Source organism: Colias eurytheme, chromosome 4 (assembly GCF_061535395.1).
Source record: "Colias eurytheme isolate Ceu_HAF_F1 chromosome 4, ilColEury1 Martin Lab GWU primary, whole genome shotgun sequence".
NCBI classification, from domain to species: Eukaryota; Metazoa; Arthropoda; class Insecta; order Lepidoptera; family Pieridae; genus Colias; species Colias eurytheme.
This window is the reverse complement of record NC_142983.1, coordinates 7,546,372-7,568,420: the sequence shown is the minus strand read 5'-3', so window position 1 is coordinate 7,568,420 and position 22,049 is coordinate 7,546,372. Positions and strand designations below refer to the sequence as shown.

General features: G+C 30.8%; 1 protein-coding gene across 1 annotated transcript in view; it reads right to left on the bottom strand.

The window, feature by feature from the left end:
• Positions 1-408: 408 nt before the first annotated feature.
• LOC149909084 (uncharacterized) overlaps positions 409-22,049 on the bottom strand; it is a 34,060-nt gene continuing 12,419 nt past the window's right edge. Inside the window, exons 3-6 of the mRNA XM_090120690.1 lie at positions 14,238-14,376; positions 9,061-9,162; positions 1,810-1,913; positions 409-820 (exon numbers count right to left, since the gene is read on the bottom strand). Coding sequence (XP_089976816.1) covers positions 1,870-1,913; positions 9,061-9,162; positions 14,238-14,376 — 285 coding nt within the window. The 3' untranslated portion in view covers positions 409-820; positions 1,810-1,869. The remainder of the gene's footprint in view (positions 821-1,809; positions 1,914-9,060; positions 9,163-14,237; positions 14,377-22,049) is intronic.

Here is a 22,049-nt window from a genome sequence, read left to right as displayed (position 1 = left end):
TTTTGATGAGATGCCCAATAATTTCATGTACAAAACTCTCGATTGTGGTAGCTACCAGAGGAAACAAGGATAAAATATTTTGATTTGATGGTTCTCAAATATTAATTACTAACTGAATGTTTTTTTTTGTTCAATCTCAAGATAATTATCTAAATTATTCGGAAAAATATTTGTCCTACAAAATCTATGGTTTGATCAAAGAGTCCCCCTTTCCAATGTATATCGATAACGAAGTCATCATAAATGATTACTAACCAGCTGATTTTTTTATTTTCACTTATTTAATACTTAAATAATTCAACAGACATATTGTCCTACAAATTGCGTAATAAATATTTGAGAATAGTCAAATCAAAAATTTTTATCCTTGTTACCTCTGTAGGGCGATGTATCCCGGACTATTTGTTATACAAATACCTATATAAACTTTAAAACCTGTGTTATGAAATCGGGTATATAAAAAGTGCTTAGTTTTAATTGTACGTCAAAGCTTATGTTCTTTTAAGTGATATAGGATAATCCGCATTTACAATTTTAAGACATCTTATTGAATTGTTTTAAGCAGTTTTAAAACAGGTTGGCTTTTTACTGAGATTTTTAAAGAGAAACTGAGATTGCCTAACAATGATAAATTATTGTTTCTTTTGGTCCTTATTATACATAATAATATATATATACATGATAATTAGCTAAGTTAAAATATTATACAACACAAGCGCTGGGACGTCATTTTCAGTTTTATCACAGATTTATCATAATATTTACATGTTTTTTTTACTAATTTAAATGTAATTAAGTAAATAAGTGGATGTATTGTACAGTAATCCAAAAGTAATAATGCGCATAGAAATCTTCGTCACTGTTCGGCAACTGTCATATTCTCGGAGCGTCCGAAGATGATATTTATATAGAGTGGTTAAATGCATTTTTTTCATGCATAATTTAGTAAAATTATGTGTTTTGTGCTAAAAGAGATTAATATTGATTTGTAAGTAACGATTTTGTTTCGATAATATTCATTGTAAGTAAATAGCGAGGATAACCCCACGATTGCGAATATTCATATTATCTTTGTTGGATTAATTTACTTGGAAAAATTTATAGTACTTTTAAAGTGTCTTGCTGAAGCTGGTGTAATTATGGAAGAAAAGAAGGTTAAAATAACCCAACATTTATATTGTATTAAAATATTTGTTTTCAAACACAGGTTTATATTTAAACCATATAAATCTAATCATTAAAATCTCAGCTCAAAAGTGTCCTGTCCAGACCTGATCATTCTTCAATATTATAACATTTACAAAAAATAAAAACAATCAAAATCAGGGATTATCTTTATTTCTGACATTTTAGATACATCGGAACTTTCATTATGCTCTTCTTCATTGTCATTTTCCCTACTGCCATCACCTGTGTAAATTATTTCATCGATTAATTCAATTCACCTTTAAAAACAAAACCAAGAAGGGTATGTAATAGCAGCTCTATATAATTCCACATAGAGCGAACGCGTGCAGTCACCACCAATATTTAAAGACGACTGACGGAATTTTTCAGTTTTTTCAAAAAACTGAAAAATTCCGTCAGTCAAAAAACTTCAAAAAACTTCACAGTCTTCGACAGGCTACCGTCACCTACCGCCCGATTTGTTTTTGATTTTGTATGACCGTGAATTGACTTCTATTTCTTTTGAACAAGGTGTATAATGCATTGCTCAGGGCTCTTACGATTCAATGATTCGAGTGTTTTCGGAAATACGACAATTAGCGAAGATTTGCATGCGCATTATTAATTTTGGAGTACTGTACATATATTTATACAAGTATTAAGAGGGGTCCGAATTATTTGTTGCAAGGCCTTTCTTAAGTTTTATCTTCTTCCAAAATATCTGCTGTAGAAGTATCTTGGTATACCTGAAAATAAATATTTATGGTTACTATGTATGTTTATTATATACAGTAATATTATTGACTTCATTCCAAGTAATAAATTTTAAGAACATTGCAATTTAGAATAAAAGCTCTTGATTCAATGTATAAGGGATTTATTTTCTATACAATGAGTGCTACCATATCGGAAATTATAATGACCTTATTGGAATCTTAATGAAACATGCATTTTGTTAATTTGTTATTATACATTTTCATATACAATTATTACCTATTTATAATTCTCTTGCGTCATATGCAATGCTTTTTATGACGCAAAGTAAAGTTTTAAATAAGAAATTATAAAGCACATTCAGGCTAATTTTGTTAAAATATAATTAAATATTCAATGGTAACATTTTTATTATATTTTAAATACCAAGGCTTCTACCTTCTACACAGCTTGTCATGTTTAAAATTAATAATTTATTGCCTTATTTATTTTACAATATGCTCATATCTATTAGATTAAGTTTAAACAACGTCCGAAATAAAACACAGCATCCTTAATTATCTATTATTATTGTTTATTACCTTAATATACCATAGCTAGGCTTCTATCGTCTTCTGGTACGTATACCCTTCGCTTGTTAGCTTGATGATAGCATCAGATATTGTTAGTTTCGTAATATCACGTAATACAGAATGAAATGTGCAGTAATTGATAGGTAAGAGTCGTAGAATGAAAGGGTATAGACCCTTTACCTTTAGTTTAGTTAAAAAAAATTTAATGGTACTGGACTGTACAAAAATGGACATCAGTGCATGCTGTGCATGTGTCTATATTATACAAGTGTGGTGGACAAGATAATGTATGTATTTTGTTTTTCTATATCAAAAAAATTATTTGTCCAACTTTTACTGAGTTGGACATATTTGTTGAACAGTATTTTCGTATAATATTCAATAAATAAAGTGCATGTTATGAAACAACACACATAAAATCATCCCACTATCACGTATCAAAAAAAGATGTTCTTTGCCCAAGTGTAGATGAATTGTTTTGAAGGGTGATATCGTAACTGGAGTTTTCACGGTTCGGGAGTGAAATGCACGAAGTTTCCTTTTGTGGCGTTTCTCATAAGTTGATTTGTAGCGCAACCCTTCAGTTGAGTTCCGGTGTGGCGCCGCCGCGGCGAGACACGTCAATTCCGACGCGAGTATGGTGCATATGAGAAAGTACTTTGGTATACTGGGTAATTAGAAGTATCTTAAACGCATTTTTAACGTGTGATAGCCTGGAAGATATGCCTAACGATAAGACCCTTTTTTGTACATGTTCTGTTTCTTATTTTATGTTCTTTCTGTATTGCTTTACCTTTAGTGTGTGCAATAAAATAGTAAATAAAAATAAATAAATAATGTTGTACAAATATTTTAGTTTCATTAGGTGTAATTGTCAATTAATTCAATGACATTCTAATGGATATTTTTCATCAAATAATTCATGAATTTTAAAACATTTTGTTCTATTAATGTTTTATATGTAAATTTAATTAATTTAATTTTAATTATGTAAATTTTTAAACTATGGTAGGTACTATTAGAGATAGCTGGGATTACCTAAAAGCATGAAGTATCGTTCAAATCATAATAACTTTTACTTTTATAAAAGTCTGAATTTAACTAATTGAAAGAACGATTATGTAATTCAACATGATATCACAAAGTTTCACAAATTCAAACATCTACCATCACGAGGCGCCCTGCCTATATAAGAATTTATGTTAGGTTATGACCGACACAAAGTTTACCTTCACGGCACATAACTCAAATACTCCCAGAGCAATACATGTTTCACGTCAAATAATACTTAAATTTAAACTAGTCTCGCTTTTCAATGCCTCAGAGACACCCTAGCTTCAGAGGGCACGCCTTGTGACAAGACACGATACTTCTATCTGAAATGTAACATGTGATTTCTTTTACTTTTGAACATAAACAGACAATGCACATTCACACGACGATGTATTTTTCATCTTTACTCTGCAGTCGTGAAGAATTTAAACTATTTCACGTTTGAAAAATTGTATTTCGCTTCCATTTAAAGATGCTATTGAAAAGTTTCTTTCAATATATTATGTTAACATGTATTTAAATACTTTCATTTGGTTTATTCAATAAATTTTAAAGAATAAGTTGGTAGGTAAGAAATTATAAAGAAATAAATTCAGCCATAATTGAATTTAAATTATAGTGCCATAGTGGTCACCGATTATATTAGAAATTAAAGTGGTCACCGATATTAAAAGAAGATATAGATATTTTACAATCTTAATAACTATTATAGCTATTTTATTTTAATTCTGCATGTTAAAATTAGAATTAACCATTTTAAAAGTAATTAGTGTCAAAAAAGCCTTTGTCAATGAAGCTTCTATCTGAAACATATCTTAAAAAACAATGCTTTATCTCTGTAATGATTTTAATTGTAGTCGAGCCCACATCCTTGGCATAGAAAAGAAAATTGCTAAACATTGCACTTATATTTCATAAGCATTGTTAACAAGCATTTATCTATACTAATATTATAAAGAGGAAAAGTTTGTAAGTATGTATGTAAGTATGTATGTATGTATGTATGGTTTTCACGCAAAAACTACTGGACCGATTTCAAAAATTCTTTCACCATTAGAAAGCTGCATCTTTACTGAGCAACATAGGCTATATTGCATTTTCAAAAAAATTAGAGATCCTTACCAAAAATGCAATAATGTAACCCAAGGTGTAAAAAAATCCTCAATAAAACTTCTGTCATCGCGTGCGCTGCGGAATCTATTGAAGATAGAACAAAAAAATGTTCTACGGTATTATAGAATGGATCAATATCTACAAGAAAGTCCGCGATACCATATGTCCATCTTCAGTAGTTATGTTACTACAACAACTTTTTTACGTTTTCAAAGTAAATAGAAGTGCCGACAGTAATCAAACCATGTTATCCATACACATATATTAATCCTTATCCCATTAAATGATGTTTTATTATAGACTGTTTCAATACCAGCAAAATACTTTTTAAATGAAAAGAATTGGATATTCCATTCAAAAGATATAACGAATTTTTAAAAGTGTCAATCTACAGAAAATAGTAGGTATACTGTTCGAGCAGGCCGTAGTGCGGGGGTCACGGAGGAATTCTACCAATATGCGTCTTGACGGAACACAGTGGGGTTTTGGTCGGTAGGAATCCGACATAACCCACGGCCCCACGGGACGGGGTAAAGGTGATTTTCATGTGATTAAAAATTAAACCTATAGTCCGACCTATATAGTAGACTTTTCACTGTAACGATATCGCTATCTATGCGGGTGAAACCGCAGGGCATTGCTAGTAATGTATATAATAATAAAGATAATATAATGTTTTCTATTGAGGTTAGGTATGTTCATTGACATTGACATCACCATGGACCATTTTGAGTTGGCTAGGTGGAAGGAATGGATTGGAGTGTACCAACTATAATTATGATGATCATTTGTTTTATTTGTCGTCGTTGGCTTTTTTATTAAAAAGTTTATTAAAGTTACTACAATGGTAAAAATGATCTAATTAAATGTTTTCTATATAATTAAATTGTCTTTCATCATTTAGTTTAATATAGAAATGGTGATTAGTTTGAATAAATCTATATTATAATCATGTTGATAATATTATTCTGTAATATTTGTTGTTTACTATATCGATTCAAATTAAATAAAAAGTGAAAATAATCTTTTACAGTTCAGGGCTTTATCAAAAGAACGAATCCAGCCTTTTTTTAACAAAACTAACCTATATAAGACAGTACCAGATAGTTTAAAACACTTGACTATACTCATCACTCATTACCTTTCAAAAGACTATATATTTCGATCATAAAAATACAGGCAGACCTCCAAAAACAATCAGCCCGTGAAATACGTGCGGTCAGGGAACACGCGAAGGATACAATTCCTAACAATATTATAGTATAACGTGGTATAACTATAATATAATCACCTTGTGCCTAATGCTTGCTAGGCGTAACCAATGATCCTAGCCAATTTGTGCGTTTATCGAATCTAAGCGACCACCTAATTATCATTCACGTTAAAATTTATAAGTATTCATAATATTATGTACGTTTACAAAAGAGAACTTCTCTCGTTACATATGTATAGATATCATAATAACATATTCCTCTATCTGACTTGCATTATTACCATTTTGCTTGTTAACATTTTTAATTTGAAACATTTTTGTTTTTATCAATATGTCGTGTAAAATAATGAGGTTAGTACCTTTGCACATTATTTGTATGATGTATTCATAATGATTTAAAATAAGTATAATATAAAGTTAGTGAAGGTGAACTAATTATTCTTGCGACATTCATAAACAACACATTTACTTTCTTTGTATGTCCAAACATTTGCTACAAGAACCAATTAAAACGATAATAGTTTTAAAGTGATTGCTTTTGTACTACGTAACAGCGGCCTTATACGAAAGGTTTCTACTTATAAATTCATTAGGCCTGAGACATTTATCATTTCTTAACGATTTTCAGCTGCCAATATTTTATTTTATAGCTAGCGTGAGTGTTTCCTTGTCGTAATAAATTTGTTTATTTAAATATCGCAACTTGAATATTATTTGAGCTACAGCCATGAACCAACAGGTTTTTATTTTAAAATTATGAATATGATTTATTTTTAGTTTTCAGTGTAATTTACAGTTATAAATTAAAAAATCAAACCCTTTTAAACAATCTCGTTGAAAAAGATACTGATATTAATAGCATCTTTGTTGTATACCAAAGATAAATTATTATTAAGGCTCTATATCCCTATAAAGATCAACATTCACTCACACGAACCTGAATAAAGTTGTCCTATGTTAAACTATTCATTGCTTGATACAAATTCATAATTAAACAACACAACACACGTTGCACTGAATAATGCAAAAAATGGATTTTCTTTCCTGCGAATTAATTCAACACACACGGGAATCCCTTTACAAGTGCAAACATATAAATATTCATTAGGTAAATAACAAAGCCCCAGCTAGAAAATGGCAGAGGCGGATTCAATTAATACAAACTCTTTTATTAAATCATAAAATTCTCGCGTCGCTGGCCTCGTACTTGATAATATGTCAATTTCATAATTAAAATTCGTTTGACCGTACCAAGGGGTTTGGGGAGATTAAGAGAAACCAAATTGAATGCTGGCCACCCGAGTTAACACTGAACCCGAAGTATGAATGAAGTCATCGGGAAATTTTGCTAAATATAATTAAAAAGAGCGGACATGAATAATTGACAGCTCGTTTTGAGTTATGACCCTTTGACCGGGCTTTAAATTGAATGACCGGTATGTTTTTCCGGTATATGTTTGTATGGATAAACCTAGAAGAGGATTTGATATTTTATTTATTTAATATTATTAAAATAAGAATATTGACAGTTATTTGTTCAATTCTTTAACCTTTGTGTCATGATTATAACTTTGCTTTTTATTAGCGTTACTATTAAGTATTCTGTGACTTTGCCTTGTTTAATAGAAACTTAATTAATAAACGTTTTAAGCAACATAACACGGCAGCAGGTAAAAAAATAAACCATAAAGTTAAACAAATAAAATACCATGAATAAGCAATCAATTATAATCATACAAAAACCCTAATGATACTTGAAATAAAATTAATGGAGCTTACAATTATTGGTACAAACAGCACAAACCAGTAAATTAATAATTTATCAAACATGATAAATAGTGGCAATTGTTACTTAAATATATCTTGATGAAATGTGACAATCTAATTGTAGGAAGTCTACACATAAATCTCGTTGATCCGGCATTTCCAAGGTCGTCGTATTTAGTCGTGCCGGAACCTACGGTTTCGGTGGTCAAACAAATAAAAATCTTTCACCATTAGCTATAGTATTATATTATTATGTACCATTAGTAAAATTCTTTGAATAATTAATATGCATGTCAGCGTGGCAACTAATACTGGAATTTCGATGCTGAAATACATTTTAATCAATGTCGAGAATTATGTAGATTATGTATTTGTTTTTTAGTGTTTGCGGTTAATTAAAATTGATGAATGGGTTGTTAAAATGTGAGAATTTATCCGTACAAAAAAAGAATATTATTCGGTTATTTTTAACAACCATGTAACATTCAATCAATATGGTGTAGGTACATATTATTTAGGTACGTCGAGATACAAGTATTTTTCAGTGGAAATAATTAAAAAAAATAATAATGAAAGGTTATCCTGTCTTAAGTATCTTGATTTTATATTCATAAAAAGTTATAACTGCCATATATAATTTATATATTTCATGTTATAGCATTCACATTTCGTTCCATATTTATACAATATACCTACGCTACTAAAGCGTAAAAGTGAGAGAACCGACCAGTTCCAACAAAGGAATCCGCATCGCATACTTACCAACAAGGAATACTAATGAAACAGGAAACAATTCTTAATATTTATTGTTACAAAAAGAAATAAATATTTACATCGGCTACATTATGTACAGCTTCATACACAACACAACAAAAACAAAAAAACATGTGTTACATAAGAATACAAACGTGCATGCATATTTTTCCATAAACGTATGATACAAAAATAGATAAACATAATATATACAAAGTGGCATAATTTGTTTTTTTTTTTTTTAATTTTATTAGCAATTTGTGCAAACACACGCATATCCAAACAAAACCATACTATTGAATCTAGTAATAAGTTACAACATTCTATTTAAAATGAAAATTAAATCAACAACTAAACAACCATTAAAACAGACAGCTCAACGATACAAGAGAAACTTAAAAACTTAAAACAAATATCACAATATGCAAAACATAAAGAAATGAAGGGGTTAAAAGGTATAAAAGTACAACTTGGAGCAAAATCGTTTGAATTATCTTACATGAAGAACATATGGTTTATTCTTCAAATACTTAGACAGTTATAGCAACAAATATAACAAAGACATTGACGATTTCGCTCCAAGTATCTAAAACTCTATCACAAAGTGCCACAGATAGTTCGAAAACAAAGTCGTAAAGCTGTCTCTGGTTGCAACATTATCTAACTACATTAGCTAACAACAATCATTTTACCGGCCGTAGGGTTTACCTTGAATGCCTGGAGGTTGGAAGCCATAGCCTGACGCTCCAGGGACCACGCCACTGGTTTGGGACGAGTCCCCGGGTGGTGAGGGTGGGAATACTACGGGCCCTGGAAACAGATCATACATTAAAATCTAAATACAAAGTCAACCTCTAGTATAATTCTTATTTATGCGCTTATATATCGTCACAATACATAAAAATTATCCACCGCACTGTTACGGATAACAGTGTAAAAAATGCTGTCTCTATGTAGAGACAATTTTATAGAATTCAACTAGTAACTATAGGTCTGATATAGGAATTATAATTTATTATTTTGTGTAGTAATTAATACACGACCTTTGTTTGTAAGATGTAACTGGTACTATGGATAAAGAAGAAGTCTAAAAATTTAAACGTGATTTGACTGATCTAACTTTAGACTTAAAAATAGTCTATTTAGAATTAAAACCCGGTTGCAGCTTGAAACTAAGTCTACATCTGTACCGTGAATTGTTACTTTATAGATTCGTGCAAATAAGCACCTATTCGGTGTTGTCAGCTCTTAATTATATATTTAACCTTTGAGAGATAATATATTTTGTATTTAGTAGCTAATTTTGTTTAAAGTACATTCCAATCATAAATAGTAATAAAATTTACTTATAATATTTTACAAAATAAAATTTTTGGTGCCTGATTGACACTTCGACGTAAACTTGCAATCGACTTCCGATTAAATCGATAACAAACTCCAGACAATATTTCGTAATATTAGCCTCCAAATATTGATATTTCCTAAAAACTAGGCGCGCGGAAAAATTTGAGGGTCGTGTCGAGGAAATGACAAACTGCGTGTTTAAATTGCATAAATCAACCAATTCACACATGTTTGGATCTTTATAAAGCAGGCTACATTATAATTTGTCAAAGATATAAATCAAATTATTCATACACGTCAGTTTAGCAGAGTTCGGGGCCACCATGCTCAATGAAAATTTTAAATCGCCGATTGTTGAAGTCCGGTTTCTATTACATAATACATACATTAACGTCAAAGAATATTGTATTTACAATAGTTCGAGAAATACTAGGATATACATTTTTGTTTGAGATAGGCAAATATTTGACGAACAAGAAACTGCTGTTGTAAACAATATAACCAATACTATATAGCGTACTTTTAAAGTAACCTACTACCAATGATCAATTATGGCACAGTTATAAATATTATTTGGTTTACTTTATATAAATACTACCTAATATAAATTAAATTAAAAAGAAAGTAATAACAGTGTAAAATTAGCTGTAACTGTGCTGTCCTGCAAAATTTACGTACGGAACCAATTGTTCTGTTAAACATTTACGTTAGTTTTTATTTGAAAACCTTATTCGATCTTATTGCCACGCTTGCACGCGCTATGTTTTATAAAACTTTATAAATGACACAATGCTTTATAATCAGTTTTTAAATGTGCATTTATTGTTATATGATTGAATTTTAAATTGCAATTAAAATCATATTAAATATGAGTCGTAAAGTAATAGATATTATTTAATACATCGACCTCCAACATTCAAACAAAGAATTCGACAAACGTGAAACTATTGTACATAATAGTGACTTTCATTGACCTTAACAGATACCTTACAATTATACGTATAGCAAATTATATACTATATTGTAGACTAAATAAGATGTTGTATGGCAACTTAATGGGTAAAGTGGGTGTAATGGTAGATAAATTTTGGCTCAAGGATACTGTTTAAAATTGTGTAAATGTATTACATAAAATGCATCATTAGTAACATTTTAAAGCAAGTGAGATAAGTTTGAGTTATTCAAATACAATAAATTTACAAATTTTAATATTATTACAAAGATTTCTAATTTACGAAGGGAAACATTTTTAACAAAATTATAAACATTTCGAAAGTCACCCAATAAAATATTGTTTCAATGATATAAATCAATTTAATTGGTACAAATTAAAGATAGTATTGATTGAATGTTTATGAAGTTATTAAGTGCAGCAAGGTCACCACAATTCCTTTTAATAAAAATGTTACGTGTTTGTTACTTTACGTAACTTGCAATATATTATATTGTAGCCCTCTTAAAACACGACCAAGAATATAAGCTGATGAATTTAATTAAAATAACAACAACAAGCATACAATTTGTTCATAATTCACGATTAGCTCCAAAACAATGCACCCAATTTTGATAACTGTATTTTTAACGCTTTAAAATGTAAGTCATCTCTTGGCTTCATCCAAAATATCCTTCTTATTAACTATGTACAGTACCTACATCCGCATCGTGTGCCTGACTAAGCCAGTCATATAATAACGATTTATCTTTACTTCAGGTAATTTCGTTTAATTGCACCTTTTATAATTGCCAACTATGAAGCTTTATCTGCTAGAGTTTGTAAAATGTAGAGCAGATACATTAAAGATGGTCTTTTACCGATTTTTTGTTGTTGTCTACAGGAGGAATTAATTATTAAAGCACTTCACTCTCATATATTCATCTCTCCTAACAAAACAGTAACTTAACAATACGTAAATATGGCAGATTTTCTACCTATACTGAATCATATTCTCCGAGCGGAACACTTAGTCATTCGAAATAGACTTTCAAACAGGATAAGAAATCTTAGTCGAATAAAGGGTCATTATCATTATTTTATGACTAAATCACAATATAAGTACATATAATGCAACTTTAATGCGTATTCGGAATTTATTTGATACGAATACTGTTGCTATGTTACAAAGAATCTTAAATAGATAAATTATACATAATGTTCTAACAATCTTGAATTAATTAATGAACACTTGTATTTGTATGTGTTTTTGTATAAAATTACATTCAGTTTGTCATAATCGTAGTTGTACATATTATGTAATTGGATCATTAACTTAAATGTGATGATATTTTGTAGTAGTTTTTGTTAAACTTTGAAAATTTAAATAGTTATATCTCTATGCTATAATAATCTTATTTCACCTAAAATTAAGTAATTCAAAATAAATTTAAATGTTAATATTATCAAAATTTAGCTTCAAATGTCCTTCATTAAGGGCTTATTACAAAATGACATTGAAAACGTAGAATCACGCGGTTATTTACCGTAACAACAACATACATCGTGATACCTCAATTAGACATTACATTAAATTATAATATGAGATCTTATCTCGTATTGTGAAACAAACAACCATTTTGCTTCTGAAATTTAAACATGATATTATCCATCTTTGCATACTATCTGCATACATAAGTAAGAGTTAAAGAAATTCATATTATTCATATAATTGTTAGTAAAAGCCATATAATTAGTAACTGTCTAACAAAAAAAGTATCTTTAAAAGTCTGCTAAATGTTGTTTAAGTGTACATAAATAAATAAATGCTAAATATTATGTAATCTGAAATAACAGCGTAAACTCAATCTTAGCATTGCGGTTAAGTAAAGACCATCTAAAATAATGCGATAATCAGTGGTTTGAATAACGACACCTTGTCTGTTTGTAATTACTGTTACCTAATCTGATAGTTATCTTGCTTTAAAATTTTACACAAATAAACAAGCACACTGCACATTAATGATTGAGGTTTATAAAATGTAGGTTATCTCTTCAGTTCACAATAGCAATCTGTTCTTATAATTTAAAAGATAAAGCGTTGTTTTTTTAACAATTAGTTAACACTGCCTTTATAATCCTTAGCATCGAATTTAATTGGATAGCTCACTTAATTAAAACCCTATTGACCTCGTTTGTTAAGTTGTTAAAAATAAGTACTAAAAATTAAACATTCTTCAACAACAATTAAACAAAAATATTATAGAAACATCTTAATTGAATTACCTAATGACATGGATTATGGTTTAAACTACCGTAATATCTGCGAGAGCTATTGCTAGAGTGATTTCAATACTTCACTAACAAAGCAAACTTGCAAAATTAATAATTAATTTTGATTGAAGGATCCTCGTGTTTCGAACATTTGCGAAGCCACGGTTTTTGCTTGGCGAAGCATGATTCTGTCATTAAGCGGACTGCGGTGTGCGGACCCTCACAAACAACTTGCGTATTATGTCAACATTTGGTGCCTCTTTTTTGGAAATATATGCATTAATTTGAATAAACTTATGGTGGTTTTAATTAACAAACAACGTCTAAAATAGATTGGTAAACATGAAACAATTCATTGTACAAGTTTTCTTTACACGAAATTAGTTTTTCCAAAAATATTTGGTTTTGGCAAACAAAAATACAGCACGGTTATATGTATTCAATTATCAGTTCATGTTTCATCAAACTTTAAAAAAAATGTTGTGTGGTTTTATGAAACCACGGTAAAAGTGAAACTGTTCGAACGGTTCCGAACACTGCTTTGTGTAGCGTATGTCGCGTGACGGTCATAGGTATACATACTCGGCAGCCGCGATACACGCGACATGCGCTACACAGACCAAAAAGTTTGAAACGATGTAATAAAAGATTCACTTTAATAATGACAACACCAAATGAATCTCTACATGTTTTATCGCAAAAAATCGGAATCAACCCAATAAGTTAAATACCATAATTTCACATGCTAGTTAATACCTATCTTTTTTTTATCACTAAAAAATATTTAAATTTTGAATATTGACTATATACAATTCTTCTGTTAGTAAGCAGACAGCTGTAACCAAATAATTAACTGGCATGTGCAGGAAACGAAAAAAATTAAGGATGCGGCTACATTCGTTGCAATTGAGTGTTGAAAGATTTGCAACACCTCGCTAGTCGCTACTGTGAAGCAACATGCACATTGTCTTGTTATATCGAGTTTAATTTAATTTTACCAAATATATTGTAGGATCACTGGCTTATTTGGATCGGAAATAAACAAGATCTTAATATTTAAACTATGTCTTTTTTAGCTTGGTTGACTGAAAACATTTCTGCACGCGTATAATTTTGGCGAGTGCAACGATACAATTAATTAAAACTCAATTATATTGATTATTACAATTAATTTTGAATAAAATGCAAAACCTAGAGGTTCTACGCTCTAATAAAATAAATCATAAAATTTTTCGAACTCTACCAATCTTCATTTTAACATCGCATTTAATCTTCACCATCATAAAAAACCACTTCACCACCATATAATCTATCCTTAAAATCCTAAAATATTTACCTGTATTAGCTCTAGGGTCCCGTGATGAAGCGGACAGGGTATTATAACCACCGCCGAACGAATTCGCGAAATAACCGTCGGAGAAACCGAAGTTATATTGTGCGGATGTCAGCATCACACACGCACATAGCACTAACGCCTGGAAAAAGGAAATTTTGTTTTTAGACATTGGTAATTAATATATTAAAGCTTCGAAAATATATCGAATTTACTGGTTTACGTTCAATTAAAGGCAACTAGGGCACACAAAAATTTAAGTCCTTATAAGATGTATGTCGGAAACTATAATACATATTTAGTATGCAATATTTTAAGAGACTTTCCATGAAGGAAAAATGATAAGTGATAAGACTACGGAAAAAAATATTTGTACAAAGACTTTATATGCTTTTACTTTACTTATACTTTCGCTATAAAATAAACAAAACAAATCGATTGAATGCAATAAATCTGAATTCAACTTTTAAATTACTTAAAGATTGCAAAAGCCTTAATAAGTAGGTACACTGCGATAGGGACCTAGAATAAAGAAAAAGCTAGAACAAGGTTGTTGATTATTAATAGATAGATATTTTTTGAATATTTTATTTAACATTGATATCGTAATTATGTTGCATAACAGAATTAATCTAGTACAACATGCAATATACATAAAATATCTGAAAAAGGAATATTCTAAGGCGTATTATTTCCTTTTCCCTTTTCCTATATAGTATTGTAAAGGTATTAAAAAAACTTATCGACAATTTACGATGCGTTTTTTGTTAAATAATTTGTATTTATATTGGTAGCGATTATAATTAGCATTTGAATATTTTAAGTAGGTATCTTTAAAATAATTTCTAAGAGCTGAAATTATCGCATAAAACTAAACATTAATAAATAACAAAACTATTAAACAAATTGTCACCTCAGATTTATGGTACTACTAAAGGACTAAGCATCGGAAATGTGGTTTTAGCTCCTTTCTATTTTATAGATTACTGTTGAGAAATATCATCTAAAATGTAGAACAGAATGTTTGTGGCCCTTACACATTCCACAAATAATATTCCTACAATCTAACTAAATGTTAAATTACCGCGATTTTGTTGAACAGTCGAACAACACTGCATTCGATAAGGAAATAATCTACATTTGCTTATTAATTACATTTTCCTGTAAATAATATCACAAGGACCATATTTAAATAAATAAGATCAGTTGTGTATTATGTATGTATATTATGCAAATATACGGAACCATTACACATTTTACACAAATAAAAGAATTGAGGCACATATTTCAAAGTGATAATTAAATGTATATATTCAAGTAGTGCCGTTCTATCAAATAATCGTATAATTGTTACTTTTTATCAGGTGTTAATCCGATGTAGCAAAAGATATTTATCATACCAGTGACTATAACAAATATTTTGGTATTTCATACTAAATAATAATTCACAGCTCACATAAATAAATGTTATTCTTGTACTGCAAATCACCAGATATAATTTTGTACCTAGTTTATATATCAAACCCATAAACTAGCATTTGCAAATAGTAACTACAATTTTATACCAATTAGTGTTTAAATACAATACTAAAATAGCCTCTAGTTGTTACTAACATCGATTCACATGCTGCCTCATTTAATATAACATAATACGTCAATTATTACATTTATTACATACAAAACATGGGCATTATACAACAAAACAATCGCGGAAGCATTTAACATAAGCAGCGCACATGTGGGCAACTGGTTTGAATCCGAAACGGGTGCCTGAACTTGATATGTGACCTCTGTTGAGGTCTACACGAAGGCGGGCCACTTATGAACCGAGAACTACTACGGCTAGCCGGTACGTGTTAGTCATCTGTTCCTTTCAGATATAACATAACATGATACGGAACAATAACATGCGAATTATGCGTAAGAGAAGGGAATTCACATTATTTTTACGACTAGACTTTTTCGAGTGCGCTAGAGATAGGGCTGTGTTTTTCAGGAATCTATATTATTTGTATTTATAATATTTACCTATATTATTTGTATTTATATTTCCTGAGCATGATCTTCTCGGGTTTTTTACAAATAACACTGGATATATTTAAATTACTAGCTGTTGCCCGCGACTTCGTCCGCGATTCGGTCGTTTTTCGTCATTCGTCGTTTAAAAAAAATACGTGACACTTTATTTTTGAATGTTCTTAATTGTCTCTTATAAAATTTCACTACATTAAAATTGAATACTCTGATAAGAAAATCTTAAAATCATCGAAAATCATAGACATCGAATATCTGAGGAAAACATGAATGAATGTGATTTAAATTCTACATTTCTTAGTAATTAAAATAATAATCTAAATTAAATGTAGATTAACAGTTTGAGCGCACCATTATAGAATATGTACCTAAGTAATAAATTACGTTAGTTTAGATAGTAACTTTACTAAAAACACGATGACTTTCTTTCGCGCTCGGTACCACAAACTAAACATGTTTGTGGTACGTGGCCCGCGTCACTTTACCCCCCACGAGTTCCCCTCCGTTGCTATGCGAAAATACATTCGTCGCCCTACTGTAGGAAAAATTGTAATACTGTGGCCTGGGCGTTATAACACGCTCAGGGAATTCCTGAGTGCTGATAGACTTCCGTCTATCGGCATTTATACCAATTTTATATTAATATCACCATCTTGAGGAAAAGCTTCTAATGTCGATTTAAAACGCATTTATACGGATTAACCTGATGAATTAACATGTTCTAAAATTGTGAAATGAGTTCAGTTTTAAATTCGAGAAATATTGATTTCTTGTATTCGATTATTCGTCGTAGTCGAATACAAAATAATATATTTAAAGAAACTTAGGTTGGCCTTCAGGCAAAAGGGATCCTATCAAATGATAAACTTGACCTTGTATCTTAAAAGTAAGAATGAAAGGAGCATCTGATAATTGTTGAGCACCAAAGGATCATTTAAAACGCAATACTATAACAGCTAATATTGTCTAAGAACTGTTTAGATTGCACATGTTCCTCTAAAACTTAAAAGTAGTGATTTCAAAGGTTCTGGCGTATCTTCAAACGAAAGCCGACTCCTTACTCCACTTTAAAGCATTACAAAAAGAACATACTACGTTAATATCGCCTATACAGAAGATGATCTGTAATCAATTGTGAGGTTATAAGCAAACCCACTTTTATATTATTTTGTCGGACCACACCACCGAATTTGTAGATTGATCTTCTATGTTTACCTCTAAGTCATTAAGACTATGTCGAAATCTGTCTGCAGTAAGACGGGCCTCTCGCTATTCGTCCGTTTAAAGAGACCAATAGTTTCAATTCTTAATCTTTCATTAAACAAACTTATTAATCTTTCTTGTCTCAAATAATGGTAATATTCGCGTCCCTACTCTAGTCATTGCTTATGCTCATGTTCATCTTCGAGAGATCGAATAATATTATGGTGCATCCTATTATTTGTCAAACGGTCTTCATATTGAGTAAAAGTTTCAGAATTCTCGAGATAAAATATGACGATCGTGATCAGCTGTGAGACGTAATTCCCTCTCAGTGAGGGTTTCGGTCTCACGGGATAGTACAATATGCCATTTGCGATCAGCTGTGAGACGTTATATATACCCTCTCAGTGAAGGTTTCGGTCTCACAGGATAGTACATGCCGTTCGCGGTCAGCTGTGAGCCGCAATTCTCGTTGTGAAGCGGTTTCAGGTTCGGCATAACACATGTTGTTTTCGGTCAATAGTAAGCCTCTTATCTCTAACGATCCTTGAGAACTCTTATTTCTCATTTTCTTAACTTTGCTCGAATTTCGATATATAAAGATTTTTTAGGTGGCACTGATGCGGGTGAATAAAAATTAAGTTAAAACGGACTAAGAGTGTTATAATCTCAATCATCATCATCAATACATATAATAAAATTGTGGAAAAGTGATGTCTGTACAATTAAAATATGTAGAAAAAAATTAGCAGGTGTTATTATTATCGAGAAATCGAGAGAAACCATTTTTTTCTCTTAAAAGCTCCCCCCATCGCACTTCCCGAACTCCGATTGACCGTAATTTATTTTTCCTTACATTTTTATCATATCCTTTTCTAATGGGTTTCATCCTACTGCGATTTTTTTTTGTTTCAAAAATTATCTACCCTGGTGTATAGGTAAATTTTCCACATAAAATGTCCTTTAAATTATGTCGTATTATATTTTTAACCCCCGACGCAAAAAGACTGGTGTTATGTGTTTGACCGCTATGTATTTCTGTGTGTGTGTGTGTGTCTGTCTATGGCACCGTAGCTGGCTAACAGGTAAACCGAATTAGATGCGGTTTTTTTTGTTAGGCAGAATATTTTCCGACGCTGGTTCTTAGATAAAGTGTATCAAAATTGGTTCATCCACTTATTATACCTACATAGGGGTAAAAGTGGGAATGAAAAAAATGAAAGTTATAATTTATTTTTAAAGATCGTCGGGAAGTTTATGAAATTATTTATTCCTTTATCTATACACTTTTCTTCGTCTCAACGGTTTAGTTACGTGCTCTCTCTCTCTTCAGCCTTTAGTTACGTGCGTGAGACAGGAAAGATCTAATTTGGATTTGTTTCTGGATTTGATAAAAACTGAGTATCGATTAAGCTGATCAGTGGCTACTGGCTACACCATAGATTATTAAAAACATCCGTTTAAGAAAGGAAGGAAATAGAATTTGCTCCTCTCCCCCCCCCCCCCTGGTTCCTAAAAAATAATATGACATAATTTAAAAGAAATTTTACGTAGAATTAGTTATAGTTAGGCATTTTTGATTTTCGATATTATATACTAACCATAATTTTTAATTACAATAATATGTAGTAACTATTTGGTATAGGTTAGGCATTTCATTTCTTGATTTTCTTTAATAATTTGGTACGTAAGTTTTTTAGCTCAGTTTAGTAAGAAATTTTGATAACAATTCTTTTAATTATTTATGGTAGTACAACAGTACAGTATGGTTGTACGTATTTACTCAATAATTGTATGTTAAGTAGTAATTCAGCATGGGCGTAGCCACGGTGGGGCTGGGTGGGGCGCTTACCCTGGCTTTGATCTGGTAGGTACTAATTGTGAAGGGGAGTGGGCGTGGGCGTGGGATTAGGACTGAACGTGGCATATGGCGTGGGAGTGCGAGTGGGCGCGGGAGTGGGAGCATGAAAATAAAAATGATTTTTTATTGTTGCCCCACCCTGAGCCCATGGTCATAGGTCCCATAGTCACTATTCCACGCGAACGAAGTCGCGGGGACAGCTAGTAGACAAATATAATCAGAAAGCTTTGAACTCCTAAGCTCAACCATAAAAGATAGACATTTATGATGTCGGGAGATATTTTTTATATAATATGGAGAACATTTCTTTCATACTTGATTTCTGTGTAGCTTTAACCATTAAGATACACGCATTAAGAACGCACACGCGACGAAAGCTTAAAAATGGAGTTGCTGCTCTGCTCACGAATATGAAAAATAATTGTACCAAGTTTCGTTTAAATCCGTCGAGTAGTTTTTGTTTCTATAACGGTTATACAGACAGACAGACGGACAAACATTTTTGACGTCGATGTCGATCTCTAATCACCTCGTGATAGTTATTTAGGAAATATATTTCATGTGCAGAATTGACCTCTACAGATTTAATATAAGTAGGTATACATATATTTAGATTCCAATTTCCATGTAACGTTAAATTCGACTATACAATAACTAACAGACAACGCAGGTTACTCTCGTTTCCGTAAGTTGAGGCGGCTACATATTCGGTCCTAATAACATGACTTTTTGTGAACGAAACGACAGCGCGGTTTAATTCGATGGCAACACCATCAGAAAAAAGGAAATATTTTTAACTTTGAAAAAATATTATGATTTACACTATTAATACTATTTTAACATTAACACAAAATATAAGACTGTGAGTGTGTAAAAATAAATCCAGCTAGTTTCACATCACACTTATGTTTATAATTAGGTATACGACATGAAAATATATTAATTACCAAGCAATAATCATACAGATAAATACTGAACAAAAGTATTAACAGTCAAAGTATATTTTTACTAACAACATGTAAATGATGAAGGAATTATAATTATCAACGAACTAACCTTTTTGTATTAGAGTCCCGCCTCGTGGTCGAATTATTAAAACACGAAGATTTTTAAAAATGTAACCAATGAACACAATCAATATTAGATTAACTGTAATGGTGTCTAGTTTGAATTAAAATAATATACATCTACCCTCACTTTTAAAAATGTAGTATATTCACACGAATTATATAAGCGCACCTTATAGGGAAGGGAAGATTTATTATGGGTTAAAGAGTTAAATAAATAAATAACATAATTATATTTAAATTATTAATTTTTAACATTGTGTTCAGTAGTGATAACATGTAAATTGATTTGATTTTTACGAAATCTCATAGATGGCGCTGAATCAAATTTGTCTTTATAGTACTAAGATTCATTAAACAGTTTCTCTGCCCAAATTACGTAAATGACGTAGTTTTTATAGTGTAAAGCTAGATAATAGCATGGCTTACTCAAAAACAACATTTAAACATGAGTCTTTAGATTGTACGCTGTCGTAGTACACGGAATAAGTAAGGAAAGTAAAGGTTCACAGCTCCTCCCCCGGAGGTGATAGCATGATAATATGTTTAAAAAAACCTCACACGACCTGTTAGTAATATTCATGCAAAATTTGAAGTCAATCTATGCAGTACTTTTCGAGATTAGCTCGGACAAACATACAGACAAACAGACAAACAGACAAACAGACAAAAATTCTAAAAACTATATTTTTGGCTTCTATATCGATTATAGATCATGGATTATGTATTCTTTTAAAAAAATATTCAATGTACAGTTTTGACTTTCCTACGATTTTATTATATGTATATAGATGAAACAGTTGACATCTCTGATTATTGACGAATGACGCCTAATAACGCTTGCAAAAGTTAAAATTGTTAAGTGTATTGATGGAAAATTTAAATAAGAATTTCCCCATTGGATAATGATTGGTTATAAATGAATGGACATTCCGTTCGCTGAAATATATCTTATAATTATATAGGATCACGACATAAATGTATACTTAGCTACGGTATAATCATGTTACATATTTTTATTGCCAAGTTAACATAATCTATTACTCGCGGTATAGATTACTTTACGTGGCTTTTGCATTACTTAGAACCCTATTAAAATTGAGTTGTGCTCGTAAAGTATTAGTATCTCATTACCCAATCAATTTGTATTGATTGACCTGTGGCATAATGCACTAATTTAAAATTTTATAGATATTGTACAACCTTAAGAATTTGTTGTCAATTTTTTTTTTAATGTTAGAACAAGCAAAGGGGCAGGTGGGCCATTTGATGTTTAGTGGTCATAAACACTTAGGTGTTTGTCGTTTTAAAAATCTTAACTGACCTGCTGTTATAAATTATAATAAATATTGTAGGTATGTACATTCAAATATTTATTACCTTAAAGTCAACTATGTTTCCACACAAACTTATTTAAGGCGGAAATTCAGACACACTACGACATAAACAAGACGGCTTTAGCATTAAGAAATGATAATTAACGCAAATCAAATAAATGTATTTGGCATTAAGAATATTATAGTAATTTTATAGTAATTTATCCGCTGTATGAAACTTAATAAATTATACACCCAAATCTTGAACTACTCTATAAAAAAACCGCATCAAAACATAGCGTGGTAAATCAAAGATACATAGAGACAGACAGCG